Source organism: Mustelus asterias, chromosome 10 (assembly GCF_964213995.1).
Source record: "Mustelus asterias chromosome 10, sMusAst1.hap1.1, whole genome shotgun sequence".
Classification (NCBI taxonomy): Eukaryota; Metazoa; Chordata; class Chondrichthyes; order Carcharhiniformes; family Triakidae; genus Mustelus; species Mustelus asterias.
The window spans coordinates 66468790-66483953 of NC_135810.1; the positions used below are offsets into that span (position 1 = coordinate 66468790).

General features: G+C 42.9%; 1 protein-coding gene across 1 annotated transcript in view; it reads left to right on the forward strand.

Annotated features, from left to right (window-relative positions):
* The window catches only part of LOC144499646 (NADP-dependent malic enzyme-like), a 154043-nt gene that overhangs the window by 85783 nt on the left and 53096 nt on the right, over positions 1-15164 (forward strand). Inside the window, exons 5-6 of the mRNA XM_078221873.1 lie at positions 405-480; positions 10443-10604. Coding sequence (XP_078077999.1) covers positions 405-480; positions 10443-10604 — 238 coding nt within the window. The remainder of the gene's footprint in view (positions 1-404; positions 481-10442; positions 10605-15164) is intronic.

Here is a 15164-nt window from a genome sequence, read left to right on the forward strand (position 1 = left end):
CAGATGGGTGTGTTGATACAGTGTATTAACATTTCAATATGTTGTGTCTTGGTGGTAGAATGCTGACCTTTGTTGCCATTTCTTGAATGGTGTTTATTGATATTTCACTGCTGTGCCATCATAGAACAAGGCCAAAGGTCACGAAGAGCATGATTTTAGAATAGGCCCATCTCTAGGTCAGCTTATTGGGTGAACCAGAATGGGAAAGAAGAGACAGAAAGAAAGAGCAGCAACAGTCTTCTTTATGAATAGCACTCGCCTCAACTTTGAATCTCCCCTTGTGACAACTCCCATTAAAAATAAATGCAACAAATTGTAAATGAAATGAATTTCTAACCAAATAGCCTTCGACTGTTGATTTCTTTTTCACAAATTAAGTTTTGTTTTTTGTTTCTCCCTCCCAGAGGACTGTTCATTACCATTCACGACAAAGGCCACATTGCGACAATGTTGAACTCTTGGTCAGAAGACAATATAAAGGTAAGCTTATTTCGAGATTTGTAGATTTCTGTATTCGCGTTGTATAGTGTCTACAGGATATGACTGTTTAAGGATCAGAATGTCGTGATGCATTTATAGGATAATAATATTTGTGCAGTTTCATCTGGTATTTTTAAGCCACAAAAGCTGATTAGTGACATCCAGACTAAAGTACATTGCAAATTTTTACACGATCCCAACCAGCATCTATTTTTCTGATGTGTTCTTTCCACACAAATTTTCTCATTCTAGTTTAATCATGGAAACAGTTCACTTAATGGGGCAAGAATGGATCTGTCCCAGATAAATTGGAAGCAAAGATTGGCAGACAGCACTGTAACTGAATGATTGACTGCCCTTTATAGAAAAGGTAATTGACTATGGTCAAGGTATATTACCACAAGAGGGAAAGGTAGGGCAAACGAATCCTTGGATGACAAAAGAGTTGGAGAGTAAGATAAAGCAAAAGAAAAATGCAAATGACAGATATCAGGTGGATAATATAATTGAGAACCAGGTCCATTACATAGAAAGATAGAAACAAGAAGCAGGAGTGGGCCATTTGGCCCTTTGAGCCTGCTCCGCCATTCATTTTGATCATGGCTGATCATCGAATTCAATATCCTGATCCCCTCTTCCACCCACATCCCTTTCGCCCTTTCGCCCAAGAGGTGTATCTAATTTCTTGAAATCAAACAACATTTTGGTCTCAACTGCATTCTGTGGTAGTGAATTCCACACGTTCACCACCTTTGGAATGAAGAAATTTCTCCTCACCTCAGTTCTAAAAGGTTTACCCCTTATCCTCAAACTATAACCCCTGATTCTGGACTCCCCCACCATTGGGAACATTCTTTCTGAATCTACCCTGTCTAATCCTGTTGGAATTTTATAAGCTTCTATGAGATTCCCTTTCACTCTTCTAAACTCCAGTGAATATAATCCTACCCGACTTGGTCTCTCCTCATATGATAGACCTGCCATCTCAGGAATCAGCCTGGTAAACCTTCGCTGCACTCCCTCAATAGCAAGGACATCCTTCCTCAGATAAGGACACCAAAACTGCACACAGTACTCAATGTCCTCACCAATGCCCAATACAATTGCAACAAAACATCCCTAGCCCTATACTCAAATCCTTTCAGGAAGAAGGCCAACATACCAGTCGCTTTCTTTACTGCCTGCTGTACCTGCATGCTTACTTTCAGCGACTGATGCATGAGGATTCCAAGGTCTCGTTGAGTATCCACCTCTCTCAATTTATAGGAATAATCTGTCTTCCTATTGTTGCTACCAAAGTGGATAACTCGCATTGATCCACATTATACTGCATCTGCCAAGCAGATGCCCATGCACTCAGCCTGTCCAAATCACACTGAAGCATCTCTGCATCCTCCTCACAGCTCACCTCTCACCCAACTTTGTGTCATCTATAAATTTGTAGATAATATATTCAGTTCCCTCTTCCAAATCATTAATCTATAATGTGAACAGTTGGGGTCTTAGCACAGATCCCTGCGGAACCCCACTAGTCACTGACAGCCAATCAGAAAAAGACTCATTTATGCTATAGAAGGTTCAGAAGGGAATTGAAAATGCAAGTAAGAGAAATAAAGAGAGTGTATGAGAAGTTACTGGCTCTGAATACAAATGACAATTCAGAAATTTTCTGTCGGCTTATAAATAGTAAATAGGGTAATAAAACAAGAGAGTAGTACTGATTATCCAAAGATGTGCGGGTTAAGTTGATTGGTCATGCTCAATTCCCCCTTATGTCAGGGAGATTAGCAGGGTAATTATGTGGGGTTACGGAGATAGGGCCTGGGTGGGATTGTTGTCGGTGCAGGCTTGATGGGCCAAGTGGCCTCTTTCTGCACTGTAGGGATTCTATGATTAGGGACAAAAAAAGGGATCTACACATGGAAACGGGGAGTACGGCTGAGATGTTGAATGAATATTTTGCATGCATCTTTACCAAGGAAGATGATGCTACCCAGTTCATGGTGAAAGAAGAAGTGGTGATTCAAAACATGTTATTGATTTAAATTTGATATGGAGGAATTATTAGATAAGCTGACTATACTGATAATTCATAAAGCAACAAGGATTGGATGTGATGCATGCAAGGATACTGTGGGAAGTGAGAATGGAAATTGCAGAGCCACTGGCTATAATTTTCCAGTCTTCCTTTGACTTAGAGGTGATGCCAGAGGACTGGCAAATTGCAAATATATATCCTTGTTCAAAAATGGATGTAAAGATCAACACGGGAACTACAGGCTAATCAGTTTAACCTCAATGGTGGGGAAACGTTTGAAACTGTTACTTTGACAAAAGCAGGTTAATCAAGGAAAGCCAGCATGGGATTTGTTGAGGCAAATTGTGTTTAACTAACTTGCCTGTGATTTTTGCTGAGGTAATAAAGAAGGTTGACAAGTTATAAAGCTAGTGATGCGACTTCCAAAAGGTATTTGATAAGTGCCACTCAACAGATTTGTGAGCAAGGTTTGAGTCCATGTACTAAAAGGGACAGTGACAACTTTGCTGAGTGACAGGAAAGAGAATGGCTATTTTTTAGATTGGAGAAAGGTTTATATTGGAGTTCTCCAGCAGTTGGTGTTAGGATCCTGTTCTTCCTGATGTGTGTTAATGATGTAGACTTTGGTGAGCAAGGCACAATTTCAAATTTGCAGATGGTTCGAAATTTGGAAGTGTTGCAAGGAGACAAGTGTTCGACAGCAAAAGGATGTAGGCTGGTAGAATGGTTGGATAAGTGGCACGTGACATTTAATGCAAGGAAATTTAAAGTGATTCATTTTGGTAGGAAGAATTTGAGGGTACAGCAAAAGGGGGCATGAAGTGGTGGGCATGAGCAGAGGGACCCATTTTGGGGTGGGAAAGTATATGTGCACAAATCATGGAAGGTGGCAGGACCTACCACGCATTAAGTTGATCTTTCTCTACACCCTAGCTATGGCTGTAACACTACATTCTGCACTCTCTCGTTTCCTTCTCTATGAACGGTATGCTTTGTCTGCATAGTGCACAAGATGTGGAGATGCCGGCGTTGGACTGGGGTAAACACAGTAAGAAGTTTAACAACACCAGGTTAAAGTCCAACAGGTTTATTTGGTAGCAAAAGCCACACAAGCTTTCGAAGCTGCAAGCCCCTTCTTCAGGTGAGTGGGAATTCTGTGCTCTGTTTGTGAACAGAATTCCCACTCATCTGAAGAAGAGGCTTGCAGCTCCGAAAGCTTGTGTGGCTTTTGCTACCAAATAAACCTGTTGGATTTTAACCTGGTGTTGTTAAACTTCTTACTAGTGCACAAGAAACAGCACTTTTCACTGTATAGCAATACATGTGACAATAATAAATCAAATCAAAGGTTGAGGACACAGTTGATAAGAGTCCCCAGGCTTTATAAATAGGGACAGAGAACAAAAGCAAGTATGTTATGATAAACCTGTCTAAAACATTGGGTCGGTCTCAACTGGAATATTCGCTGGAATTCTACCGCCCCCCGCCTGCCACGGAATCGGAGCAGGTGAGGGCGGACAATGGAAATGGCTGTTGACCTTGGACGGGATTTCCAGTCTTGGATTGAGCGAGACTGTAAACTCCCTTCCATAGTATCCAGTTCTGAGCATCATACATCAGGAAGGATGTGAAGGTTTGAGAGAGGATGCAGAAAAAATTGGTGAGAATGGTTTGAAGGATGAAAAACTTCAGATAAATGGAAAGATTGGAAAAGCTGGGACTGTTCTCAGCGAAGAGAAGGTTGAGAAGTGACTTGATAGAGTTATTTTAAATCCTGAGGGGACTAAAGCTAAAGTTAAACTGTTCCCTTTGGTGAGAGGATCAAGAACCAGGGGTCACAGATTGGAGATATTTGGCAAAAGAAGCTATGGTGACACAGGAAAGCCTTGTTTGAGACAGAATGGTTAGGATCTGGAATGCAATGTCTGAGAATTTGAACGTGGCACATTCTGTGACGCTGGTACCTTTATAAATTTTTTTTAAAATCGTGTTCTCTACTGTTAAGCAGCTTTGGGTTTTTTTCATTGTTGCTGAGTCTTTTTATTGCGGCTTCAGTGGTTTTAATGGGATTTTGTTTATTTTACTCTGAACCTCAGGTACTTTCTGGGATTTTTAATGACCCTGCATTGTGAGGGGGAAGATTGATTGACAGGTCAAAGTCGGGTGGTTCCTCCCCAGAAAAATCCAAGGATTTGTCTTCAGTTCCCCCCCCCCCCCCCACCACCACCACTTTGCTGGCTAGCTGGCAGAAGTTCCCCTGGCCTTCCTGGAGTGAAAGTTCTGCTGTTGGTGATTTGCTACCTAGAGCCTCTCTCTCCCTGGTGCTTTGGCCAGCTGTTCTGACTTCAAGCTTGTCTCTGTGTGTGTATCAAGAGAACTGCAGCATCCAACCAAAGGATTAAGTTCCAGAATCACGTGAGCATCTGTATTTTTTGTGCTAAACCTATGGCAAGGGTTTTGTTCATGGGATTTGTTTGGTTGGAACGGTATTTAGCTGTTCAGGGTTGTACAATATCATGGATGGTTTTTTTTCTTGTTTGTGATTGGTAAAGGTTATTGCTATATGTTAACTGTATTCTTAAATAAACTTTGTGTGCTAAAAGCTCCCTAGTGGGTCATTTGAATCATACCTGAAGTGAAACATCTCCTGTTTACTCTAGCCAAATTCAAAATGCAAAACTTATGATCCAGGCGGACTTCATCAAACACTTTGGAGTTTCTGATCTGAATTATAACAATTCAATCATGACATTTAAAAGGAAATTGGCTCATTTTCTAAAAAGAAAGATTTTTCAGCGCTATGGGGAAAAGATTGGGGAGTGTCACTCGGTGAATTACTCTTGCAGAGAATCATCAGTGACGCAACAGGTCGAATGGTCTCCTTCTGTGCTGCAACCATTCTATGATTTTATTCTGTGAAACGTATGAAGAGGAACATGGAGCTTTCTTGTGTTTCTGGTCAAGTTTCTTTGGCAAAAAACTGGGGTGGGATTCTCCCAAAAAAGCTCTAAGTGTCAAATCTTTGTAAAAACTGGAGTAAATCCCGTTGTTTTTTCCAGTGGGATTTTCAAAATGAATCTCCCACATTCTGTGCACTGCAGAGTGCACTAGCATGAATCTCACGAAAAATCAGTGGGCGGGGCCTATTCCCGCTGGAAAGGCCGGCAGCAGAGTGCTGAGCGGCCACTGCGCATGTGCCGATCTGTCAGCGCCGAGATTGGGGCATGCATAGTGGCCCTGCAGTGCCGGCCTCTCGATCGCTGGCCAGCCCCGTGACTCCACATTGTTGCCGCTGCACGCCTCCCCCCCCCCCCCCCCCCCCCCCCCCCCCATGCCCTGATTGTTGGCGCTCCCCCCCGGCAGTCCTGATCCGCTAGCATTTTGAGAAAAGCATAAGATGCTATCTGAAAGATAATTTTCTGAACTTTGTTTTTTCTGTAACTCATTCTTTGTTTTTTCATTCCATTGCAATGTTCATCTTCACTTTCACTTCTCTTTTCTCTCCATTTCTTGCTCACTTGTTTATTGTTGTCCTCCCTGTTAGTAGTTATTAGCTTCTGATGATGGATGCTAAATACCTAAGAGTTTAAGGTAATGAAGTGTACAGGTGTTGGGTATTGATTAGTTTAGACTAAGATGTGTATATAAAGAAGAGTCAGCCAGCACTGCGATCGTGTTCGAGTGGAGAAGTAAGTTCCGTGGTGAGCAATAAATGGTCTCTACCAAAATATCCTAGTCTCACTGTCTTCTTCACAACTGGGCCTGAGGGCTTCATCTGACATTTCTTTCCCCTTTTATTTTCTCTGGGTATATTTGCAATTTTGAATCATAACACAGGAAGACTTCCTCTGGCATTTCATTATATGGTGATTATACTGGATTTGGTTTGTAATGATATGCAATGGAATTAGTTTTCAATGAAAAACTTCCTTTTTTATTACACTCAGCTACTTCTCTCTCACCTCCATAAAATATTTTAAAAATCACAGCAGTGTTCCATATAGTTTACACAGACCTTCGGAAAACCTTTGAACAAAACTCGACTTGTTAAGGCGGCACAGTGGTTCGCACTGCTGCCTCACAGTGCCAGGGACCCGAGTTCGATTCCCGGCTTGGGTCATTGTGTGAGTCTGCGCGTTCTCCACGTGTCTGTGTGGGTTCCTCTGGGTGCTCTGGTTTTCTCCCACAGTCCGAAAGACGTGCTGGTTATGTGCAATGGTCAAGCTAAATTTTCCCTCAGTGAACACGAACAGGTGCCAGAGTGTGGTGACTAGGGAATTTTCATAGTAACTTCATTGCAATGTTAATATAGCCTACTTGTGACACTAATAAATAAACTTTATGAACTTGATTAAGCTAAAAGATTCAGGAAATCGGATAAATTCATTGAAAATTAAGAAAAAACGATGAGCAGAATCATATCAGATTTGGAAATGGCGAGAAGGAGTTAATGAGACCATTATTGCATGCATTGGAAACAATTTTCCAGTTGTGTGTGTATTCTAAAAACTGAAATGCATTGAAAACATGTCAGACTTGCAGATTCTGAAATGGGGAGGGCAGCAGTTAACCATCTGCACAAGGATTTAGATCTGTTGTTGGATGGACAGTACCATCTTGGAAGAAAAGATGTGTGACATGAGTTTACAATGAATTGAATTAGCATGTGGAGTATTGGTAACGATGTTGGAAGTAGTAGCCATCGGGCAGGTTTGCTGTTTCGAAAATATGAGCAAATGAGTTTCAAAAAGAGCAAACAGTGTGGTTCCCAGAAGAATGGACTGCAATTTTACATGGGATCTAGGTAAATACTGAATAAACTTATGAAGCTTTTGAAAGATTACCTGCATTACCTGAACATAGTGCCATGTTAGAAATTAGTGATATGCTTACAATAAACACATATTTAGTAGACAACTTGAAATCGGTAAAGGAATAGGTTAGTGCTGTAAATTTTCTCTGACTGATATTACGATTCCAATTAGTTTTAGAACTGAACGGAAGCTCCCAGAGTGGAACACTGGCTCAAAAGACCATAACTTTTATTTCTTTATAAAACATGGAGGAACAGAGTTACAGGACCACTAATTCATTTTAACAACAAGAAAAAAACATTTATTAAACATGAAAAGTTAGATTACGCTCCTTTTATCTGAAGAAATACATGCGAATTTTAAGATCAACATGGATTACGAAGTATATCTTAAACTACAGCAGTCTCAGTAACACAACGTCCCTTTAAACACACAAGATGGCTGTGGTCAAATACACTCTCCACTCTGAACCTCAAGTGTATGTCTTGTGGAATTTTCAAAATCCCCCCAGATGATTGCAACGTGAAAGTTTCCTAACTCCACTCCCAAAATACATGCTTTAAAAATGTCTTCACAATATTTTCAATTAGCAGTTTGCTCTCTGAAATACAGACCAGCTTTTACAAATGATTCTCTTAAACAAGGCTTCTGCTCAACTGTTAACAGTGAGTCCAACCCCTTGAGGATTGCTTTGTCCTGATTGCCACACAAACTATTCACAATTGCTTTAACTCTTGATTCCTAGACTGGATTAAAATGGCATCAAATGTTTCATTTACCTCTGAAGTCTGCTATCCCACTTTAAATGTAGTTACTGCAATTGCCCCTTTAATGCAGAACATTTTTTTTTAACTCTTCCTTGAATTCTTCTGAACAATACCTTGGTCTCTGTTCTCTTACCTTCAAGCATTTTAGACATTCTTTCTGTACCAATGCCCTGGTTATCTGGATTGTATCTTGTTTCTTAGTAAGTCTCTGCATCTTTGCAACTCCCCTGTCCTGTCCAGCTTCTCCTGGCAGAGTTGCGAGATGGTCACTCAGTGTTTTAACTGCAATATATAAAACTTAACAGCTTTTTCTACCTTACAATGGTCTCCAGTTGCTAAGCAATGGCCACAAGCCTATGCTTTTGATTTATTTTTCATGCCGTAACCCCCTCTAAGCACAATAGAATCACAGTTGAAAGTTAACCAACCCCCACACATACAAACACCATTGTCCAACATGAATCTAACTATAGGTTTTACCCTTCCAGGCACAAAAACATTGAATTAAATCCAGTTAAACTGTATCTTATTTCTAATGTTTACCAATGCAAATATAAATCCCTTAAAACTACCTTTATTTTCCTGGAAACTGTAAGTTTTGTTTTCCTAAAGGCGAAGCAATGCTTATTCATAGGTAATGACATCAGTACTTAGCCAGTAAAGTTTATTTATTAGTCACAAGTAAGACCATTCTCTGCGGGGGGAGAGGGAGGACGAGTGAGGCCAGCCCATTCTCTTGGGGGTGGGGGGAGTGAGGCCAGATTGTTCTCTGGGGTGGGGGGGGGGAGGGGGAGTGAGGCCAGACCATTCTCTGGGGGGGGGGGGGGGTAAAATTGTCTCGGGGGGGTGGGGGGGCAGGGGTTGGGTGGTCTGCTGTCATTCTGCGGGCAATCAGTGGGGGGGAAGGGGGCATGGGGTCGTGATCGGTCTGGGTAAGGGGGGAGGGTGGGGTGAATAAGAGGGACAGTGATGTCTGTGGGGGCTTTCGCTCCCGCTTTTCGCTCCCGGGCCGCTTTCTCTGCTTTCTGCGGCCCGGGAGCGATCTGACACGGGTGCGCTTTTTCAATTTTTTTTCTAACTGCGCATGCGCAGTTCAGAGTTCCGATCATTTCGGTCGCGATAAGCCCCACCCACAGCGCGAATGGGACCCGCGATTTTTTTTTCAGGCTGAGTGTGTATGGGGGCGCCTGAAAGCAGATTTCTAAATCGGATCTGCATTACACCCAGATTCAGCACTTAGAATGGAAATGGTAAAATCAGGCCCTGAGGGTTAGTTTATTTGTACAAACTCGAACATGGACGGAGGGTGGCAATGTTGCATACAGTAAAAGAGGATAGAGAAAAGAAAGATGTCAAGTGCAAAGACCACAGTGAAAATAATGAGTGTTCTGTGTTACTTCAGAGGTAAGCGGGCCGAACTGATGCTGGATAATTCACTTTTCCAGTAGAGTTTCCACCATGAGATAGGCATGTAGAGATGTGACAGAAGATCAAGTAGAAACAGTGTAGATGGGGCCAGGCATTCATGCTGCTACTTGGTAGATGGAAAGATGGCAGACAGCCTTGCAGCTCCACTAAGTAGTATTACTGGTTCCACCAGCTAGGGGGGAGGTCATGTCAAATTATTTCCCAACACTCCACTTGGAGTAATAGGGGAGAAGGAAGGGATTGGGTGCAGAATATCATGTTGCTGTTGGAGGTAGGGGGAAGAGAAAGATCAGCTTAATATATGGTAGGTCCATTCAAAAGTCTGATGACAGCAGGCAAGAAGGGAGTTGAGGAAATTGTGTACTGGATAAGCAGATTAATTATAATGTAGTAATGGAGGTATTAGCAGAGGTGATGGTGAGGTAAAGCTGGGTGCCAGTAGTGCACATGGGAAAACTAGCACTGTCCTTTCAGATAGTGTCGCCAAGGGGCAGCATACAGATGAGAAATAGGAAGGGGCCAATGGTAGATCCTTAGAGACACCAGAGGTGATAGTGTGGTGGCAGGAAGAGAAGCCACTGCAAATGGTACGCTGGTTATGATAAGATAGGTAAGAATGGAGCCAGGTGCGAAGAGCCATAAGAACTAGGAACAGGAGTAGGCAGTTCAGGCCCTCAAACCTGCTTCGCCATTCAGTACAATCACGGTTGGTCTCATCTCAGCCTCAACTCCATCTTCTTGCCCCTCCCCATAATGGGAATGTATTTCTCTCTTAGTGTGGTAATACCTTGAACTAAAAGCAAATAGATATTCACTTGCTTCGGGTATTTTCATATCAATCAGTTCTTAGACCTGGACTGAAAGTTAAATTAAACGTGCTACCTTTGCTGAATTTTGTTTGTTTGCACTTTTAAGGCCATTGTTGTTACTGATGGTGAACGTATCCTCGGACTTGGCGATCTTGGAAGCTATGGAATGGGAATTCCAGTGGGCAAACTAGCTCTCTACACAGCCTGTGGTGGTGTGAATCCACAGCATTGCCTCCCTGTGCTTCTGGATGTCGGTACAGACAATGAGGTAAATCATTTTTTCTTGCATGTTAAGTTTAAGAAATAACATTTGCGCACATGGATTAATAGCACAATGAAGAAAAGAACTTTTGGAAAAGTTTCTGATCTTTTCAGATTTGAAACCCACAAAGCAAGTAATGTCCTTTACAAAGCACATTTACAACTGAAGGAAATACCAGCTGCCACTCCCCTTTCATATACACATGCAACTGAGGCAGATAAAATCCTCCGTCATTGCTCAATGTCCATTCTGAGGTTTCTGTACTTTTTTTTTAGGTCCATCAAAATAATGAATTAATTGAATTTCAATAAATGATTCATGTCATATTCTGGACAAGATGGATAATGATTATTTGTGCACAACTTGGTTATTTTGAATTCCAACAGGCTGGTCATTGCAAATTTAATTGTAATTTAAAATTATTTTGTTTGAAAAGAATATTTGGAACTGATGTTATCAGGATAGAGCAGAAATGCTGTCTTTGCTGGAAATTGTACTGGCTCTGGTATCGGTCCTGTCATTTCTGACCATTTTAAATGGAATACGATGAAAAACTGACACGATTTCAACAAGGTCATCTCAATACCTTCAATAAAGACCCAGGTGAAAAGGTGGAGAAAGAGAGTGATCTGCCAGTAAAAGGACTATTCACAGACTCTTTGTATAGGGAGGTCAATGCACCATATTGTTGAATGTTAACAGTTTGCTGTGGTCAGTGTTATGTACCTGTATTTTTAAATTGTGCACTTAATTACAAATCCTTCTCTCTGCCCCAGACTCAATTAAGCAAAATAGTTGGGCTAAACTACTCTTGGTGCATTGTAACAACAGCAACAACTTGTGTTTATCAAACATAGCAAAACATTCTCAAGGTACTTCACAGGGCTATTATTAAAAATATTTGAAACTAAGCCACCTAAGCTTGAGATGTGAAGGCATAGGACCCTTAAAAGGTGAAGGGGGAAAAGTTTGTGCGGAACCGTTAGAAATGGCGGAGGTGCTTAATGAATACTTTACCTCGGTATTCACGGTGGAAAGGGATCTGGGTGGTTGTACTGCTGGATTGCGGAGGACAGAAAGGATCGAGCATGTGGACATAAAGAAAGAGGATGTGTTGGAACTATTGAATGGCATCAAGGTTGGTAAGTCGCTGGGACCGGATGGGATGTACCCCAGGTTACTGTGGGAGGCGAGGGAGGAGATTGCGGAGCCTTTGGCGATGATCTTTGCATCGTCGATGGAGACGGGAGAGGTTCCGGAGGATTGGAGGATTGCGGATGTGGTCCCTATATTCAAGAAAGGGAACAGGGACAGCCCGGGAAATTACCGACCGGTGAGTCTAACCTCAGTGGTTGGTAAGTTGATGGAGAGGATCCTGAGAGACAGGATTTATGATCATCTAGAGAAGTTTAGTATGATCAAAAGTAGTCAGCACGGCTTTGTCAGGGGCAGGTCGTGCCTTACGAGCCTGGTTGAGTTCTTTGAAAATGTGACCAAGCACATTGACGAAGGAAGAGCGGTGGATGTGGTCTATATGGACTTCAGCAAAGCGTTCGATAAGGTCCCCCATGCAAGACTTCTTGAGAAAGTGAGAGGGCATGGGATCCAAGGGGCTGTTGCCTTGTGGATCCAGAACTGGCTTGCCTGCAGAAGGCAGAGAGTGGCTGTGGAGGGGTCTTTCTCTGCATGGAGGTCAGTGACCAGTGGAGTGCCCCAGGGATCTGTTCTGGGACCCTTGCTGTTTGTCATTTTCATAAATGACCTGGATGAGGAAGTGGAGGGATGGGTTGGTAAGTTTGCTGACGACACCAAGGTAGGTGGTGTTGTGGATAGTTTGGAGGGATGTCAGAAGTTGCAGCGAGACATAGATAGAATGCAAGACTGGGCGGAGAAGTGGCAGATGGACTTCAACCCGGATAAGTGTGTGGTGATCCATTTTGGCAGATCCAATGGGATGGAGCAGCAGTATAAAATGAAGGGTACCATTCTTAGCAGTGTAGAGGATCAGAAGGACCTTGGGGTCCGGGTCCATAGGACTCTTAAATCGGCCTCGCAGGTGGAGGATGCGGTCAAGAAGGCGTATGGCGTACTAGCCTTCATTAATCGAGGGATTGAGTTTAGGAGTCGGGAGATAATGCTGCAGCTTTATAGGACCCTGGTTAGACCCCACTTGGAGTACTGCGCGCAGTTCTGGTCACCTCATTACAGGAAAGATGTTGAAGCCATTGAAAGGGTGCAGAGGAGATTTACAAGGATGTTGCCTGGATTGGGGGGCATGCCTTATGAGGATAGGTTGAGGGAGCTTGGTCTCTTCTCCCTGGAGAGACGAAGGATGAGAGGTGACCTGATAGAGGTTTACAAGATGTTGAGGGGTCTGGATAGGGTGGACTCTCAGAGGCTATTTCCAAGGGCTGAAATGGTTGCTACGAGAGGACACAGGTTTAAGGTGCTGGGGGGTAGGTACAGGGGGGATGTCAGGGGTAAGTTTTTCACTCAGAGGGTGGTGGGTGAGTGGAATCGGCTGACGTCGGTGGTGGTGGAGGCAAACTCGTTGGGGTCTTTTAAGAGACTTCTGGATGAGTACATGGGATTTAATGGGATTGAGGGCTATAGATAGGCCTAGAGGTGGGGATGTGATCGGCGCAACTTGTGGGCCGAAGGGCCTGTTTGTGCTGTGGCTTTCTATGTTCTATGTTCTATGTAAGCAGTTATTGGGACAGGTGACCAAAAGCTTGATTAAATAGGTACATTTTAAGGAAGATTTTAGAAGGAGAGAGACCTAAAGAGAGAATTCCAAAGCCTAGAGCCTAGGCAATGGAAAGTACTGCTGCCAACAGTTGAGGGAGTAAAATTGGGACGCACAAGAAGTCAGAAATTGAGGAGTGCTGAGACTTTGGAAGATTGTAGGGTTGGAGGGGCAAGGCTGTGTAGGGATTTGAAGACAAGGATGAGAATTTTGAATTGAAGCATTGTTGGACTAGAAGCCATGAGGCCAGGGCTGGTGTGTGAATTGAATTTTGTGTGAATTTGGATATGGGCAGCAGATGAGTTTACATTTCTGGGGGTTGATGGATGGAAGGCTGACCAGGAGAACATTGGAGTAGACAAGTCTGGAGGTACCAAAGACATTGATGAGAGTTTCAACAACAGATCAATGAAGCTGGCAGCAAGTTGGATGATGTTACAACCTTGATGATTGAGCAGACAACTGATCAGAAACTTATTTCATGATCAAATGAGGTGCTAAAAATGCAAATAGTCTGCTTCAGCTTCAGACAGTGAACGGGGAGAGGAATGAAATTGTTAGTACAAAGTAGCACCAGACTTCCATGGGTAGAGATATATTTAACATTGCATTTCTCCTAATATCTGCGTATTTGTGGTAATGTGTTGATATATACAACTTGTCATCACCTATTTGATAGTCACCAAGCATCCTGCTGGACTGGAATCTGTATGGTGGCTGACAGCTTCTCCATAGAGAAAGTCACATAATCACATGCCAAAACCAGAGAATTCGTGGCTTGGACAGACTCCACCACCATTTGCTCGAGGCTGCACCTAGCCACTGGAATCTGTGATGGGTGTTCCCCTGCCTGCCTCTGCAAGAGACGTGCTAGAGATGCAGCCATTCCTAGAGCCCTGTCATTACCATGAGGCTCAGCATGGGCCTGTAGCTCGACTATCAGGGACCTCAGCTATCACATCCTTTACCAGCTGCTGCGGTATACCTGGGACATATTCACCGGATTGAGATCTCGAGCCTTGTTGCAAATCCATTTAGAGGTAGTTGTCTTTATGCTGAGGGGGGGATGTGGGGACAATGAATCCTCTGATTGTTTTGTATCATCATCCTGGGTGATGGAGTTCTGGCTTGCAGCACACAGTGAATGAAGTATCTCCTGATCATGGAGACCTGTGGTGCAGAACAGTAGTGTAGAACGTGTAGTGTAGAATTTGCGTGCGCAATCCCATTTCTTAGTGCACTGTCACAGATTCCTGTAATTCCATATGTTACTTTGGACTAAATTTCCTGTGAGCAAGAAATGCTAAACATACTGGGTGGAATCCCCCCCCTCTTCTGGTTCTATGGGGTTTCCCGTTTTATGCAGCCCATGCCACCAGGAAACCCCTGGCGGGGGATCGCTGTCGGCAGGACCAGAAGATCCTGCTGGTGGGAGTGGCCGGAAAATTCCAACCATTGTTTCAGATTCATACAACAGATTCGGAATGAGTTATTATTCTAGTAAAGCACATTGATGCAGCAAACATCAGAAAAAGCTGTTAAAATCTGGATACAATCATTTGCAGTTTAATGTGAAAAGTCTCTCGAATACAGAATTCCCTAGAGCAATGAGCAATAGTTCAGTCAGTATCCTCTTGTACAGGGCCAGGAAATCTGTCCAAGCTAATCTGTAAACTATAACTGCTCTGAACACTTCAGCTGTTGAAAAATTGCAAACAATTTAAATGTATATGAATTACAGGAAGATTTGACACCCACCCATTACACTTTTCATACAACGTGACTTTTAGATTTTGTAGCATTATAAATAATAACACCAG